The sequence below is a fragment of the Mauremys mutica genome, chromosome 3 (assembly GCF_020497125.1).
Source record: "Mauremys mutica isolate MM-2020 ecotype Southern chromosome 3, ASM2049712v1, whole genome shotgun sequence".
NCBI classification, from domain to species: domain Eukaryota; kingdom Metazoa; phylum Chordata; order Testudines; family Geoemydidae; genus Mauremys; species Mauremys mutica.
The window spans coordinates 208,173,283-208,190,206 of NC_059074.1; the positions used below are offsets into that span (position 1 = coordinate 208,173,283).

The following is a 16,924-nucleotide window of genomic DNA, read 5'->3' on the forward strand; positions in this document are numbered from 1 at the left end:
CCAAACCAGCCACTCTGCTCCGCTCAAGAGGCCACTCGGGAAGGACAAAGCCATCTGAGACCCACCCCAATGCAGACAAACTGGTCTGCCTTTTGGGGTTCTCCGACTGTATCCTTACAGAATGGAGACACCGTGGTAATCGCCAAAACACCCGCTAGCAGAAGGGAGAATACCCTGCCCGTTGTCAAGCAACCAACCAGATCTGGCTTCACAAAGGGACAACCAGTCCCAGGAGTATCTGAGAAGTCCTCCACTGAGCCCTGCTGCCGCTCAGGCCAGACCAGGCCGGCCAGCTCTGCACCCCATACAACCCTCTGGGAGCCATCAATTCCAGCATTCCCCCTCCAAGGCCCTCTGCACGAAGGAGGGCAGCAGGCCGAGGCTGCCCAGGGGCACTGAAGTTCTTTGAGAAGAAACGGAAGGTTACATGGCAGAAAACACAACCGAACACCTTCTCCTCTCCCAGCAAAACGCCCTCAACCGGTTCTACCTACTGCCGGCTCAACCCAGAGAATCAAACGTAGGGAGCTAAACGCTGTGACGACACACTACCCTGTCCATTTCTGCCCCCTCTCCGCATGGCAACCTTCACTCTGACGCGTTCCAGGCTCGGACACTGGCTACAAGCCCATGAACAAAGGGTGATGACCACGCCCGGCAGGGAATGGGCTCTGGGCAGACGTCCAGCTGGGGCACCTTGGATTGGCTCACGCTGCTTTAGCCTTTTCACCTGCGCTCAGGAAGCGTGTGGTAAACAGCATGTGAATCAGGGGGAGGGATAGCTCAGTGGTTTGAGCATTGGCCTGCTAAACCCAGGGTTGTGAGTTCAATCCCTGAGGGGACCACTTACAGATCTGGGGCAAAATCAGCACTTGGTCCTGCTAGTGAAGGCAGGGGGCTGGACTCAATGACCTTTCAGGGTCCCTTCCAGCTCTAGGAGATTGGTATAGCTCCATATTTAAAAAATAACTAGGGAGCTGCTATCGCCATGTGAGACAGAGATGGAGCAAGATTATTACTATGGGCAGAAATGACCAGAGCTGAGACTCTGCTGTGTCATGACCCACAGGTCTCAACCGGAGCAGCCACGCTCCAACCCTCCACCTGGCAGCCTGCTGATGAATGGTTACCTGGGACCCATGATGCTCAGCCCGTTTGAAACTCCGCCCCTACAGTCCTATTGGCAGAGTCCCAGAGCAGCTGATTGGCCCGCTGGCCCTACTTAAGCCAGGAACAGGAAGCTGTCTGAACTGGGCTCTGCCCTGTTGTGGACTGCGTGCCTCTGGCTTGATTTCCTGGCAGCCCGACCCCGAATAACTCCTGGCATCTGACTAGTGGTTCTGATCTCCAGTTTGTCTCCTGCCTCTGACCCTCTGGTTCCTGACTGATGGTTCTGATCTCCAGTTTGTCTCCTGCTTCTGATGCCCTGGTATCCTGGCCAAGCCGACTTCTTCTTGTGACTGCAGACTCTGACTATTAGGTCTGGCTGCTCCCGACCTGGCTGTGACAATGCAGCTCCCCCAGCTGGGGAGAACAAGCTAAGACACCCCAAAATCAGTTATAGAGCCTAAGGCCAGAAGGAACCACCAGACCATCCTGCCAGTTCTCCTGTAGATCACAGGTCACTCCCTCCAGCACCCACGCACTAAACCCAGCTGGAATTAGACCCAAGTGCTCCAGTCCCAGGAGACTAGACTGTCACGTGCCAGAGGGTGAGAACGGGGGGACTGACCCAGCCCCCTGCAATGGCAGGGAAATGAGTCAGTGAGTTAGACTCAGATAGTGCTGGCAAGTGACCTGCACCCACACGCTGCAGAGGAAGGTGAAAATCCCCAAGGTTACTGCCAATGTGACCCAGGGGGAAGTTTCTTCCTGACCCCACATCTGGCAATCAGCCAGACCCCGAGCACATGAGCCAGCCCAGCACCTGAGAGAGGTTGCTCGGTGCTGCCTCCCCCACCCTGACCATCTCTAGCCGTGGGCATCCCTGATGGCTTCTGAGGAAGGAGATAAAAAACAACCACCCCAGAATACTGCTGGGGGCCAGTTGGAACCCTGAAGCATGAGCTTTAGAATATAAGACATGGGAGAAACCAGCCTAGGAGCCAGTGCAGCTGAGAGCCGAAGCCCTTGCCTACACTAGCCTTTCCCCTTCATTCCCACCACTGGGGCAGCCCCCATTTCCTCCCGCATGGGAGCCGCGGTGCCATGCAGGCTGCTCCCAGCCGGGTTAGCCGAGATGTGGTTAAACACCAGCGGCTGCCACTGGAGGAGCTGAACCCGGCAGCCCAGCAATGGTGGAGACGTGTCAGGCAAAGGCAGAGCCTTGGGGGTGACAATGGACATCAGCGCAGACACCTCCGGAAATGCAGTGGGGCAGATAACGAGCAATGCGACCGAGGGCTGCAGGCCCAGAGGCAGCACCTTGCTGAGCAGGGGGCAGCCCAGCCAGGCCCAGCCCCCTCCATTGTGGGCACTTCCTGTGCTTCCTGCCTGCAAAGTGTCAGACCCGGCAATCTCGACAGCCTCCTTCCACACAGGTGTTGAAAAGGAAAATTCAAATTCTGTCACAACGGCTCCCCTCCGGCCTGAGCCCCAGCCCGCCGGCACTAGCACGTAGATCTCAGCCACTTGAGCTGAAGGAGTACCTACATTACTAGCAGCAGTAGGTTCTTATCCTGCATCCGCCAGCCATGGGGGGATGCATAACACCCTGAGCAGTGGTTACAGATACAGCCACAGCCTCATTCTACAGACAGCCCAGCCCAGCCCCTGCCACTAAGGGGCAGGGATGCTCTGTCAAATGGAAGAGCTCTGCCAGGAAGGACCCTGTACCTCCCCCAGTTACTGCTCCTGTCCCCGGGGTGGCTGACACTTGCCTCCCCTCTAGGGACAGCAGCTGTGCTCAGTAACGAGCTGTGAAGGGACCTGAACCATTAACTCCAGCCCTTAGCAGAAGTCAAACTCGGGGCTCCTGCCTCATCTTCTCCCCTAGGCCAAAGGGGATTTTGATGAGCAGCAGCAGCAGGAGGAGCCAGTCTCGGTGTCCCCACGAGGGTGGCTCTGGATCTTGGGGTGGCCTGAGGGGGATTGAGGAGCATGCACAGTGCACATGGAATGTTCTGAGATTTCTGGAGCAAGCTCAACTGAGCATGTGCAAACGGCAATTTAGTGTCTTGTAACTTGGCCAAACCAGGGTGGGGGGGTCACAGGGAGGGCAAAAGGCACCTCTCAGGGCCCAGCACTATCCCCCGGTTGAAAGTTAAGCTCCTGTTCCAAGCCCCTGAGGCACCAGAGCTCTTCCAAACCACAGACAGATGGGCTGAGGTTGTTTACGCTACCAATTTCCCCCTCACTTTGTTCTCAGACATCGCGAAACGCAAATGCTGGGATTTTGGGACTTGAAAGCACCAGGAGATGCCTTCAGCCATGCTGGCTGCACTCCCGTGGAGGCCGGAAAGCCAAACCCCAGCGCTCTGCCCAAGTCACGTACAGGCTCTTCCGCTAGCAGGCTGCCCACACATGCCAGAGCTCGTGCCGGGGTGCTGCCTCGTCGCCTGGGGCCGGAGGGGGCTTTCCACGGGGTGGACAATGTGTCCCTGAGGGGCACCGCTGGGCTCGAACACATCTGCACGTAGGGTTTGCCTGGAGAGAGCCAAGGGACTGGTTCAAGAGCTGCGGAAGCTTCCTAAAAGTGTGTGTGGGGGGGGGCCACCGGCGCATAAATTGTGGCCCCTTCCCCCTTCCCCCTTGCCCTCACGCCACCTCTTCCCCCTAAGACCCTGCCCCCCGCTTGCTCCTCTCTGCCCCCTCCCCCGTCGCCTTTTACACGTCCGGTAAAACATGGCGGAAGCACGGCCCCCTGGCTCCCCGGACTGATCCCAAGGTGCTTGTCCTGCTGGCGCCAGGTGTCAGACAGGGACGGACCCCCCCTTTCTCACCTCATCCATCACTTTAAATCTCTTCAGCAAAGCAACGAATTTCTGCTTGAAGTTCGGTTGCTGGAAGGGAAGGACAGAGGAAAACGCGTGAGGTTCCCAGGGAGCTGCCACCCCCCTGCTTTCACTGTGCCGTGTGCTGAACTCACGGCTCCACGGCGCCCCCACATGGGGAGAGGTGGGCCCCCTCCACGGCCTCAAAGCTAGCGGCTCTGTCAGCACCTCCGGGCTTGTGAGCTATTGTCATGAGCGAAACACAGAGAGACGCGGCCGAACTCCGAGAGCTCCCCAGACAAAGACAGACGGGAGGGAACACACACAAAGGAACCTCTGCAAAGCAGCCTTGTGCAGAGACACAGCCCCCCGGCTCTTGGTCATTTTTAGCAGGGCTTTTGGAATAAATGTGGAAAACTCTCCTGCAGCACAGCCCCCAGACCCTTCCCCTCCTGAGCACAGGGCCCAGCAGCAGCCACTGCAGCCCCGGCCTCCCCAAAGCCATCCCAAGGGCAGAGCTCTTCACTGGTTCGGGTTGGCCACCCTTCTGAAGGGGCAAAGGTCCGGACGGCCCTCTGACACTGACTAGGAGACACGGGAGCAGAATCGGCCCATGCCGAGCTTGGCTGGGTTTTGGCGCATTGGCAGCCTGACGGACAAGACGTGACCTTGAGGGCTCCGGAGGTGCGGGGAGAGGGAGAGCCAGATTTCCTTTGCTTTCGGTAGCAACAGTAGTAACAACAAGACTAGGAGACCTGGGTTCGAGTCTCCTCTCTGCCAGACGTCCTGTATGCCCTTGGGCCAGTCACTTTGCTCCCTGGGCCTCAGCTAGAACAGCCCGGCCCTGGCTCCCAGGGCACATTAGGGAAGGTGCAAGGGGCTCTGACAGTGCTGGGGGCCAGAGAAGCTCTGTGGATAGGCAGAGCAGAGGGCTGGGGAATGCACCCTGCAAACCTCCAAGTGCTCTGAGCCGAGGACGCGGCTGCCCTCACGGCAATGGGCCGTACCGCATGCTTCACACCAGGCTTCTCACGGCGGCACAGGCTCCACCAGGGAGCAGGGCAGAGAGGACTGAGCCACAGGGCCAAGTCAATGGCCCCCAGGGATGGGCAGCTGCCGCTCTCTCCTGAGCTACACACCACTCACAGCCTGCGGGCGAGATCACTGCACTGTGAGGGGTTCTCCCCCAGGGGCACAGCACCCTGCACCGCTACCCTCCAGCTGCTCACTGAGAGCGGGGCAAGGGGCAGCTCCACCACAGCCAGAGCTCACAGCGCCTCCTGCTGGGGAAGGGCTGCGGAGGCTCCCTGCTGGGCCTCCCCCCCAGTCCCAGCGCTGCTGCGCTAACACAGGAAATGCCGACGTTACTCTGCTCAGGGACGTGGTTCTGATCATTTTCCTCCGGGCTTTCTTCGGCTTCCTCACTTCATCCTCTTCGTCGTACAGATCCTAAACGGCCAGAGACGGCAGCACGTCAGAAGGGCACAGCACGGCGGGGCACCCCTGTCTTTCCGGAAGGGTCCCGGCCAGTGTAGGGCCCTCTGAGATGACGCCCAGACGCTGGCCGGGCCAGAGCACAAGGCTGTTATCTCCCAGCTGGCCAGTGCTCACTGATTGCTCCCTGCTTCGCTCCATGACCATCAGCCGCTACCAACACCCCCGGCAGACTGCGCACGGCCAGAGCCAGCCTGCTCTGTACAGCGCACCCTGCCACTGCAGGGGGTAGCTCCCCTGCTCGTGCAGCACCTGAGACCCACACGTGTCCTGCCCCACACCGCTTACAGGCTAAGCTGCCCGTGACCCAGGGGAAGAACAGACCGAGGCTTCCAGGAGCCAGCTGGTGTGCAGCTCGCTGGAGTTCATGTGACCCATTGTCACTGCAGAGCCTGCCACACGCATGAGAAAGGAGACGTGGGCTTCCCGGAGCAGGGTCCTGGAACAGATACCCAGGGCCTCGTGGGGAGCAGCTCAAGGCGGGGCCCACAGCTGAACCATGCTCCTTTCCCGCAGGAAGCCTGGGTGTCATGAACAGCAGCTCCCCAGGACACTCCTCAGCCACACACTTGGGGGGTGTTGCGAATACTCAGCTGAGCACAAGCTCCCAGTGCGACTCTGCAGCTGAAAGGGCTAATGCCAGCCCGGCATCGCAGCCGGGTGACACTGGGAGCAGGGGCAGAGAGGTTACCGTGGGCAAGTCTCCACTACAGAGTTACGTCAATGTCCAGCCACTCAGTCCTTGAAGCGGTTTCACACATCCACACTATGCTCACCAGGAGCACTTGCACCGACTGAACTGCCCGTGTGGGGCATTGCGGGACGGGTTCTGAAAGGCAGCAGGAATCGCTGTAAGCAACGCGGCGTCTACACGGACACTGCGTCGACCTAACCACCTTGGCGTAAGTGCTACGTCTCTCGCAGGTGGCCTCATTGAGTCGGTGCAGTGGGAGCTCCATTGTAGGGCGGACGCTTACAGAGCTGCCGTACGTTAACCTAACTCTGTAGTGTAGACCAAGCCTGTATCTCTGTGGTTAGCACTGATGTGACCACTGCTGGACTCCTGTGTCCAGGTCAGGTGCCACAATTTAGGAAGGATGTTGATAAATTGGAGAGGGGTCAGAGAAGAGCCACGAGAATGATGCAGGGCTGGAAAACCTGCCTTAGAGCGATAGATCAAAGAGCTCAATCTGTTTAGCTTATCAAGGAGAAGGCTAAGGGCTGACTCGATCCCATCTGAAAGCACCTACATGGGAGCCCAGTACTTAATAACGGGCTCTTTAGTCTGGCCCAGAAAGGTCTAACACTGGCCCAGGGCTGGAAACTGAAGCTAGATAAGCTCCGACGGGAAATACAGTGCAGATGTTTACCAGTGAGCGTAATAAGTCACTGGAATCACTGACCGGGGATTAGAGGGAGTTCTCCAGCACTGGAACCTGGGACGTTTCTCTAACAGTGACGCTTTAGTTCAAGTTGGAGTTTGTTCAGGGCAGTTCTCTGGCCTGTGTCATGCAGGAGATGAGCCTAGATACTCACAACGGCTCCTTCCGGCTGTGGGATCTATGGCTCGACGAAGGAGGACATCTGCTCAGAGAAGCCCTGTGCTCCAGAGTGTTCCAACAGCCTTCACCCCGAGACGTCACCTATTGCACGCTGCGGCCGGCCAGCGCCCCGAGGCCCCCGTTCTCTGCTCCCCCGAGGCCCGGGCATTCATTCCCAGGGCAGGAGAGGGTCTGGGCCAAGGGGGCCCCATTCCTCCTGCCCCAGGGCTTTGCAGGCATCCCCTCTCCCTGAGGGCAGGACCCACTCTGACCTGAGACCCTACGGCAGCAGGGCTAAGCCGCCCTTACCTGGCCTTGCACAGCATCATCGCTGGCCTCTTGCTCTGAAGAGAAGCTGTCGTCGTCCTCCTCCGAGTAGTTATCCATGTCTGGGGAGCGATCTGAAACCAGAAAATGCAGGTGCCACGTCCGAGCCAGAGCCCCCCACCCCACCCCCGGGAAACACCCAGCATCCCCAGGGATATGGGGTATCCCCCACATCCCTGCCTCAGGGGAGCCTGGGGAAAGCTAGGCTGAGAGTGGGGAGAGAGGAGCGCACGCGTCTCATCTGGGCTGAGAGATACGTACCCGAGGCTTTGATTTTGGGGCCGGAGGGGACGCTGCCATCTTCATGGTCAATGGGCTGGCTGGACAGGGAGTAGATGCTGATTTCAGCCACTCGGATGCTCACATCCTTCATGTTGCTGTGGAGGCCCAGAAGCTGCCCTCCGTCTGTGGGGTGCTGCATCACCTGGGCGAGCAGACAAACACAGAGCAGTGACGGCCGCCCAGCACGCAGCCAGCAATGCGTGCGCCCCCCGCGGCTGCCTTGCACGCGCTGACCAGCCACTCAGTGCTGGCGGCTGGGCAGAGCTCCCAGGCCAGCGCAGCCCCTGGGCCAGCTGCTCCCAGCAGCAGCTCCTGCTGCCCAGCTCCCAGGCATCGCAGCTGGTCCCCACCGGCGCTGCTTACCTCCGCCATGTTAATGATTCCCACCGCCAGAGTCTTGTAGCCCAGGATTGTGCGGTTCTTGTACCTCTTCCTTCGCTGCAGCATAATCTGCAGCCTGTTGCCATCTCTCTTCAGGAAATGCGGGTACTACGGGGGGAGGGAAACACTCAGCCATGGCAGGGCAGGAGAGCTACACAGGCCGGCCAAGTGTTCATGCAACCACAGCCCTATCAGCTCCTAAGCCTGCACCCCAACCTCCTTCCACCCCCCCAGCCCCGGCCCACCCTGAGCAGCTCGCTTCCCCCCACCCCCCAGGCCTCAGGCAAACCCGCTTCACCCTCCACATCTCCTCCGCCCACACTGCACGGGCGAGGCAGAGCGAGGTGCCCAGAGCAGCTGGCAGGCGGCATGGAGATGCAATCAGGCCCGAGCTGACAGTCAGGACCCCGACTGCGCATTCCCTGCATCGCACGTGCACCCCACAGGGATTAAAGCGCCCAGAGACATCACCACTGGGCTCCTGCTCAGTTCCCCCTGAATTCCCTGCTGTCGGGAAGGGACCCGAGGTGGTACAAGGAGCGTCAGATCCTGCTGAGGCTGGGTGCTCTGCATCCAGGCTAGCAAGGTGCATGTTACCTGTAAAGAAAAAGTCAGTTCCAGGTCAGTTTCCATCAGGCCCCCGGGTGGAAGGACGTATTCATTGGATCGCAGGACTCGCTTTGAACCCTGCAACGAGATCAGGAGAGGCATGGAGGGACGGGCGGCAAGCCGAGCCGCTCAGCTGGAGACGCGCGCTGGATACACTAAATGGCAGGTGTAACACCAGGGGTTCTCCACCTCCAGCGAATCCTGAAGGGTGGAGACAGACGATAGGGCCCATGCAGTCCGCCTCCTCGGGGACCGGAGATCGTTCCCTGCAGAACATGGGGAAGGGCGTATCCAGCCTAGTGATGGAGTTTCCACCACTTCTCTTGGAAGCCTGTTCTAGCCTCCTAGGAAATCTCCCCGACCCCTAGCTTCTGCCTCACCAATCCCGCTCCTCTCCTGGCTCTCAGAGCCACCCCGCCCCCCGGTTAGCACTCAGCAAAGGCACACGACCACAGAGGCTTCTCCCAGCTGAGCCCCTACCCCCAGGCATCCCCCCCGCACTGATTCCTGATCAAAGCCTAGACACCACCGTCCTCTCCTGAGCACAGACACAGCTGGAAGGGAGGGCCCAGGAGACAGGGCAGCACATGGGACATGGGACAACAACGACGCAGTCCTGAGAGTCATTTCTCAGTCAGGACAATGGCTTGACCCAGTGCTCTCCAGCCATCTGCAAGGGAAGGTCCCCACAGAGCATGGATCATCTTGCAGCCCACCAGGAAAAGCTCGAGACTGTACTGCCTGGGAACCCCAGCCCCCGTGCACACACCGAGATGGACACGCCCTCCTGACAGAGCCAGATCCTCTTCATCTGACTCCTGAGACCAGCTCACCTGCGGCTGCTGCCTCCCCCCTGAACCCAGCAAACTGCTCACATAACGGTCAGGGACTTTGCCATCAGAGTCACCTGAGCGGAGTCCAGGAGAAGGAATCAGAAATGCCCTGAAGAGAGGATTCGCTGAGATAACCCGGAGCAACAAAGGCCAATGAATGCAGCAACGTGTGCCCTTGCAGAGATCCAGCTCTGGAGAGACAGCATCCCAGACACACACATCAACACACCATGACCTTTGGATCCACCATCCCATCCGAACGCCTTCGCTGCCCTGAGCTGACCGGAGGGGACCAGAAAGAGAACCAGAGAAGAGAACCTCTGCCAGGCTCGCCTAAATCCTACAACATTGCGGTGACCCTGGGACCGGAGAGGCAGCTAACGCAGTCCCTCTGACAGCCTGCCATAGGCAGACATCTACCAGGGCTCAGAGGGGCTAAGACGGACACCGTGTGCTGGAACTCCCCAGCGGGCCAGCAAGCGAGAAAGGCCAGCAGACAGACAATGCTTTCTCTGGTTTGGTTATTCTGTGCTAGGCCTTTGCCTTACAGCAAACAACATCCATAGCGGCAAACATGAACATCTCCCGGAACGTCTCCTTTCTCCCCCAAAGGGCAGTGAGCTCCAGCTTTAGGGCTATTTAAAGAGACTGGCCTGCAGGAGAGTTTTCCTATAAATACTGCAGACAACCAGAGGGAAAGGGAATCACGGACATTGTGACAATGAAATTCTTACGTAACTTCATGTTTCAAATACTTTGACTGTGTTTTTCTTGTGTGTATTTAATACAAGGTTTTAAAGGATGGTTGTTACAATGGTAATGCCAGCGAAAATGTAACACAAACCTGCACCAATATGTTTAGTGTTGTAATACAGTAAACAAGGGCTTTAGTAACACCTTTATCTTGTTGGGCATGCACGATTCCCTGCATGCCCATCATCAGTACAAGGCATCCAGCTGTGTTTCCAGACCTGGGTCCTCTGGAAGGTTTGCAAGCTGACTCGACAAAGTTCCAAGGAGTGGAACGAGGACTGGTTCATTTTCATCCTCACACAAGGTGGGGTCACTGGAGCTCTGAGATGCCAAAGCTGTGACAGGTTCTTTACCAGTGCAACTGACCAGCACCTTTCACCAGGCTACCGCTGAGCCTCTGGAGGGCTAGTTGGGGATGTACCACCCCAAAACGTCTTTGGACGCTGAGGGGGCTTTATTGCAAAAGGCAAGGGAGGACTTCCCTGCCTCTCTGCAGTAACAGTCCCAGACAGTGACACACTTAGACCTCCACCCCTTCCAGGTTTGCAAGCTTTGCAGTGGACAAGGCTCCACATCCATGTGCTATTTGTCTGGCCTGCAAGACTCTCTGTGATTACATCCAAACCCATCCAAGTTTTGACAAACAGCCCCAGTGATGTACTGCCAAGGCAGGATTTTTCTAGCCAGCTGCGTCAGGGAGTTTTCCTGCTTTGGGAGCACAGCATCCACCCTGGATTGCTCCAGTGACTCATCTGCCGGGGAAAGACGACGTCTTGGCAGATGCTTTGAGCAAATTTACAATCAACTTCCTTGGAGAAAATGACAAGTCTGGCCTGTAAGGGTAACGGTGCTGACATCATATCCAGTGCTTGCACATCTGTCAGGGACCTGTCTTCAGACTGCAGCCCATTCTGATTAACAAACTAGCACCAGAGAGAATCCATGTAGCACCAGTTAGAAACTGGCCAACTCCTAGACCTCAACATGGTAATTGTTAATAGGGAATTATCAGGTGGGGGGAGGTCTCACAGGGATCAGTTCTCAGCCCAACACTCTCAACGATTTGGAAAAAAAATATTAAATCTTTGGTGATGAAGTTTGCACATGACACAAGGCTGGTGGGGTGGGGGGAGGTCACTGCACTGTATCACTGAGTGAGTGGGACACAATCAAAGATGCAGTTCAATACAGCCAAATGCAAGGTCTTACCTCTAGGAACCCCGAGTGTCGGTCACAGTTATAGGATGCTGGACTATACCCTGGAAAGCAGCAACTGGAAAGGACTTAGGATGAATGGTGGAAACCAGCTGAACACATGCTCCCAGTGCAATTCTGTGGCTAAGAGCTAACATGATCCTTGGATGTACAAGTGGGGAAATACTGAGCAACAGTAGGGAGGTGATAGTTCCTCTGTCTACAGCACTGATGAGACTGTTATTAGACACTGTCCAGCCGTGGTGTCCACACTTCAAACCATCGGTTACAAATTGGAGAGCGTGCAGAGAAAAGGCACAAGAAAAATTCTGCCTTACAGTGAGAGACTGAAGAAGCTCCATCTATTTCGTTCATCAAAGAGAAGGTTAAGAAGAGACTTGATCCCTAGGCTAGATTATTCATAGATTCCAAGGCTATTGTGATCATCTTATCTGACCTCCTGGACAGCACGTGCCACAGCACATCACCCAGTAATTTTTGCATCAAGCCCATGTCTTCTGGTTGTGCTACAACATGTCTTTTAGGAAGATCTCCCGTTTTGATCTTAGGATTCCCAAGCAATGGAGAATCCCCATCCCTAGGTAAATCGTCCAATGGTTAATTATCCTCACTTAAAAATCTGCACCTTATTTCTAGTTTGAATATATTTAGCTTCAGCTTCCTACCATTCAATCTTGTTAGGCCTTTTTCTGCTAGACTGAAGGGCCAGCCCAGCTGCTATCAGAAACATCTTCCCCACGGAGCTACTTACAGACTGATCAAATCCCCCCTCAACCTTCTCTTTAATAAGCCAAATACATTGAGCCTCTTCAGTCTCAGCGTCAGGCAAGTTTTCGAATCATTCTTGTGGCTCTTTCCAATTTGTCTACGTCCTCTTTGAAGTGTGAACACTAGAAATGGGCACCGTGTCCAGCAGTGGTCTCAGTAATGCTCTACCCAGAGGTTATAAATACCACCTCCTTACTCCCACTTGATATTCCTCAGTTTATCCATCCGGATTGCAAGGACCGCATTAGCCTGCACAGCCACTGCATCACACTCGGAGTTCATGTTTAGATGGTTCCACCATGACTCGTAAGCCTTTTTCACTGCTTTCCAAAGGACAACTCCCCATCCTGTAGGTGGGACCGGCTTTGTCGATTCTGAAGGTTTTTTGAAAGTCGGTCAGGGTGAAGCCCAGATGCTGTCAGTAACCCTGGTCAGGGCTTGGCCATTTTGACCTCAGCCATCCTTGATCTGATACTGGAGCTGCAAATCTTGCTTCCTCTGCCTACCCACGGGCTTTGTACCAGCGCCCAGCACCGTAATGTCTGGGCACAGCTCAGTGACCACAAAAGGCTCTTCTCTCTGCGCCCTCTATTTCAACCAGTCCAACAGCTGCTGACACTGGCTGGCTCGTGTCCTTTCCCCCTGGAGGAGAATATGTCAGCACATGTAGCTGGCAGGGTCTGAGCCACCCTGTGTATTCTGCACACAGGGAGTTTAGGCTGATTCCTTTCTCTGGCTGCCACTCTGCCATTGCAGAGAAGTCTTTCTGATTTACAACCATTAGCTGCATTAGCAGATCCCCCCAGCTCTGCTCAATTCACAGAGGTTCTCTTCAGCCTAGCGGGAAGTGCAAAGAGGACAGAAGAAGCAAAACCTAACTGAACCTATTAAACTTTACAGAATGAATGTGAGTCAGGTCCCACAGATCAAATACTACACAGATCCCCTTCTGCTAAAAATTCCCCGACCAGCAAGATTAAGTGCACTGTTTCACTTCTGCTGTGAAAGCAAGTGGATTAGTGCAGCTGAAGGGACTTCTCGCTTGGCATTAGCAGCTCTAATACATGCCTGTCCAAACTCTTATCCCCTTTGCTGGTAATACCCTTTTAATTAGTTTTAAAATCATGTTAATCCACGGAGTGTATCAAAGAACCTTTCTGGAAAGCAGATCGCTTGCATTGTGAGCTGGAAGTGACATTCAAACACCCAGGAGCGCCCCTGTTCCATGCCCCCTGCTCAGCAGCGTCTAAGAGAGGCAGAAGAGCCCTGTGGTGTCCACCCAGCCTCCAGCCTCCAGCTCGGGCAGCAGAAACCTCGCCACGTTCCTGAGCTGCTGGGTAGCGAGTGCTCCCCTGGGTAGTGTAGTGCAGGCTGAGGTGCACACAGACTTGTCCTGGCTCCGGCGAGGCCTTGTCTACACAGCAACCGGAACTGCAATAACTCCACGGGCTTCACCTCACACCTTTCGTTACTTCGGTGCCACTCCATGGCTATGTCCACACGGCGATTCCCCAGCCCTGGCCGAGCTCGTGGGAGTGTAAACAGAAGACCAGCAGCAGTGGAGGCCTAGCTCGGCCGTGCAGAATACACACCCAGTGGGTGTGTGCTCATGCTGCTACCTGTGCTACTATGGCTACCCAGCGATTTCTACTCGCACTCGTATGCCAAGCACTAGTGCAAGTCTGTGTACACGAGATGGGGCATCACAACTCTAGCTCGTCACACAGACATAGCCTGTGCGCAACTCAGAGGCCTTATCTACAGGAGAGCGGGGCAATGGTTTAACTTAACAGTTCTCTCATGGCCACGCTGGGGCTTGCTCTCATGCCAGCATTAGTGTGGTTTAAACTGACTCCTGATCTGATTTAAGATGAACCAAACCAAGCTTGGTTTAAAGTGAAATAAGAATGTCCACACAGCTGGTGGACAAGGCCTTGTTTGGGAATGGATGTGGCTAACATCAGTTTGCGTAAGGGACTGGTGCGTAGACTGTCTGGCCTAGTGTTCAACACAGCTCAGCTAGGATCTGCACCTCAGGGACTATAGTTGCTGAGCAGGAGTTGGAGGAATCACAAGAGCCAGGTTTCGTAAGCAAGAGTTAGGGTCACAGTCAGACTGGGGTCAGAGACCGAACGTCAGAGGTAGAACCAGGCTGGAATCAGGGTCAGGACGGGATCAGAGACTGGAGGTCAGAGGTAGAACCAGGCCAGAGGCAGGGTCAGAGTCAGGCCCAGGCCAGGATCAGAGACCAGAGGTCAGAGGTAGAACCAGGCTGGAATCAGGGTCAGGATGGAGTCGGAGACCAGAGGTTGAACCAGGCCAGAGGCAGGGTCAGAGACCAGAGGGTCAGAGGTAGAACCAGGCCAGAGGCAGGGTTGGTTCAGAGACCAGAGGTAGAACCAGGCCAGAGGCAGGGTTGGTTCAGAGACCAGCAGTAGAACCAGGCCAGAAGCAGGGTTGGGGTCAGGCCAGGGTCAGAGGCTGGAGGTCAGAGGTAGAACCAGGCTGGAATCAGGGTCAGGATGGAGTCGGAGACCAGAGGTCAGAGGTAGAACCAGGCCAGAGGCAGGGTTGGTTCAGAGACCAGAGGTAGAACCAGGCCAGAAGCAGGGTTGGGGTCAGGCCAGGGTCAGAGGCTGGAGGTCAGAGGTAGAACCAGGCTGGAGTCAGGGTCGGGGTCAGAGACCAGAGGTCAGAGGTAGAACCAGGCCAGAGGCAGGGTCGGGGTCAGAGACCAGAGGTCAGAGGTAGAACCAGGCCAGAGGCAGGGTCGGGGTCAGAGACCGGAGGTCAGAGGTAGAACCAGGCCAGAGGCAGGGTCGGGGTCAGAGACCGGAGGTCAGAGGTAGAACCAGGCCAGAGGCAGGGTCGGGGTCAGAGACCAGAGGTCAGAGGTAGAACCAGGCCAGAGGCAGGGTTGGGGTCAGGCCGGGGTCAGAGGTAGAACCAGGCCAGAGGCAGGGTCGGGGTCAGGCCAGGGTCAGAGGCTGGAGGTCAGAGGTAGAACCAGGCTGGAATCAGGGTCAGGATGGAGTCGGAGACCAGAGGTCAGAGGTAGAACCAGGCCAGAGTCAGGGTCGGGGTCAGAGACTGGAGGTCAGAGGTAGAACCAGGCCAGAGGCAGGGTTGGGGTCAGGCCGGGGTCAGAGGTAGAACCAGGCTGGAATCAGGGTCAGGATGGAGTCGGAGACCAGAGGTAGAACCAGGCCAGAGGCAGGAGACAGGAGTCAGGCCAGTCAGAGTCAGTCTGAGATCAGAGACCGGAGATCAGGCGACAAGCGAAGTCTGATGTTGCAGCAGGCCACAACCCTGTATGGTTGCCCGGGCAACCCCCGGGGTTAAACAGGGCACTTGGCCAACCAGAGGACTGCAGGGTACTGTCGCTCTGGCTCCCTTGGGTGGTACTTTCTGTGGCACCTACTCACCACAGTGCTCCCTGGCTGTGCTGCTGCATGGCCTCTTGGTGGCACTGTGGGAACGTCTGCAGCCCCAGCATCTAGTGCACAGAGCCGTACAGCTGTCCGGTACCCTGTGTCTGTCCGAACGGGCGCTGGCTGCTTTCCTCCCGCAATACGTGTCTCTGTGCCAACCTGCACCCCAATCATTCGGGGGGGGGTTCAGTCACACGTTTTGTTACCGCAGTGAAAGTCTGAATAGAGACCAGCCCCCAGGTGCTGCTCAAGGCCCCCCCTCCAGGCCCCGTCAGCTCTCATGCTGTACATGGAAAGGTGTCTGCACCCTCCCTTCTCCCAGGTGTTTAGTCACAGGGTGAACGGGTGCCAAGGCAGTGACTCCAACCCCCGTCCATCTCTCTGGGCCCCTGCAGCGGTCCTGGTTTTCCAGGCCACACAGGGTTGGGGCTGCGCATGCACAGACAGAAAAACCCTTCAACCCCCAACCCCCTTTCCAGCTCCCTGGCTTGGTCAAAGCAGCAGCCCAACATTTCCCATCGAGGCTGTAAATGTGTCACTGACCAGCCTATTCCTCATTCCCTTCCATGGAGGCCTCCAGGCAGCTCCTCAGCACAGAGGCGAACAGAACATACCGGAACTAGGAGAAACCCCAGTGCCAGGGTCCAGCACAAGAGAGGGGACTCAGGAGAAGATGACAACTGCATCCTTGCAGCTGAGGCTCTGAAAGCACTTCCCAGAGATCCAGTGAGGTAGGACAGCAGCACTGGCTTGACTTGGCAGCACAGAGCCAATACCTAAAGTGCCTTCCCCAAGAACAGCTGACTCCCCAGAGCTCTGCCCTAGCCACTGCACAGTCCTCCCTCCCCAAGCAGCAGCAGAGGTTTTGGTTTCTAGGGTTTCTGGTACAGGTGACATCAGATCAGATGGACCCAGAAGGGACAGATGGATGAAGAGGCCCATACAGAAACCAGCAATGCTGGCAGTCAGACAGAGAGGAAATAATAAGCAGCAGGAGACAAAAAAGAGAAAGGAGAAAAGGCAAAGCTCCCCAGAGATGCCTCCCCTGCGGGAGTGAGAGGGGAGGCAGAGAGCATGGCAAATGCAGGAGAATCCTGGTCCTGAATGGGCACAATGGAAGCAGCAGCAGGGAGAGGACGCTCGGGAAGGAGGCAGCACAGGTTGTACTTTTCAAGGCAACTGTTAGATGCATCCAGCTAAGCAGCCTGGCCTCCCCAGAGCCTGCCAACACTGAGCCGGAGCCTATCCAAAGCACTTTGTCGAGGGCGTGTAATTACCACCTCCGGTGCTGGATGGGCAGCGCAGGAGACCTTGGTCGTCCATGGAACAGATACAATATGGACGGCAGCAGGGCGGCC

The 16,924-nt window shown here is 56.5% G+C and overlaps 1 protein-coding gene across 3 annotated transcripts in view; it reads right to left on the reverse strand.

The window, feature by feature from the left end:
• Positions 1-16,924, reverse strand: part of LOC123367454 (phosphofurin acidic cluster sorting protein 1-like) — a 119,086-nt gene that overhangs the window by 26,183 nt on the left and 75,979 nt on the right. For 2 of the 3 annotated variants that reach the window (XM_045011716.1, XM_045011715.1), the window contains exons 3-8: positions 8,555-8,644; positions 7,940-8,065; positions 7,556-7,718; positions 7,277-7,368; positions 5,301-5,381; positions 3,942-4,001 (exon numbers count right to left, since the gene is read on the reverse strand). In XM_045011716.1, the coding sequence (XP_044867651.1) occupies positions 3,942-4,001; positions 5,301-5,381; positions 7,277-7,368; positions 7,556-7,718; positions 7,940-8,065; positions 8,555-8,644 (612 nt within the window). The remainder of the gene's footprint in view (positions 1-3,941; positions 4,002-5,300; positions 5,382-7,276; positions 7,369-7,555; positions 7,719-7,939; positions 8,066-8,554; positions 8,645-16,924) is intronic. The other variant, XM_045011717.1, reaches the window with a different exon arrangement.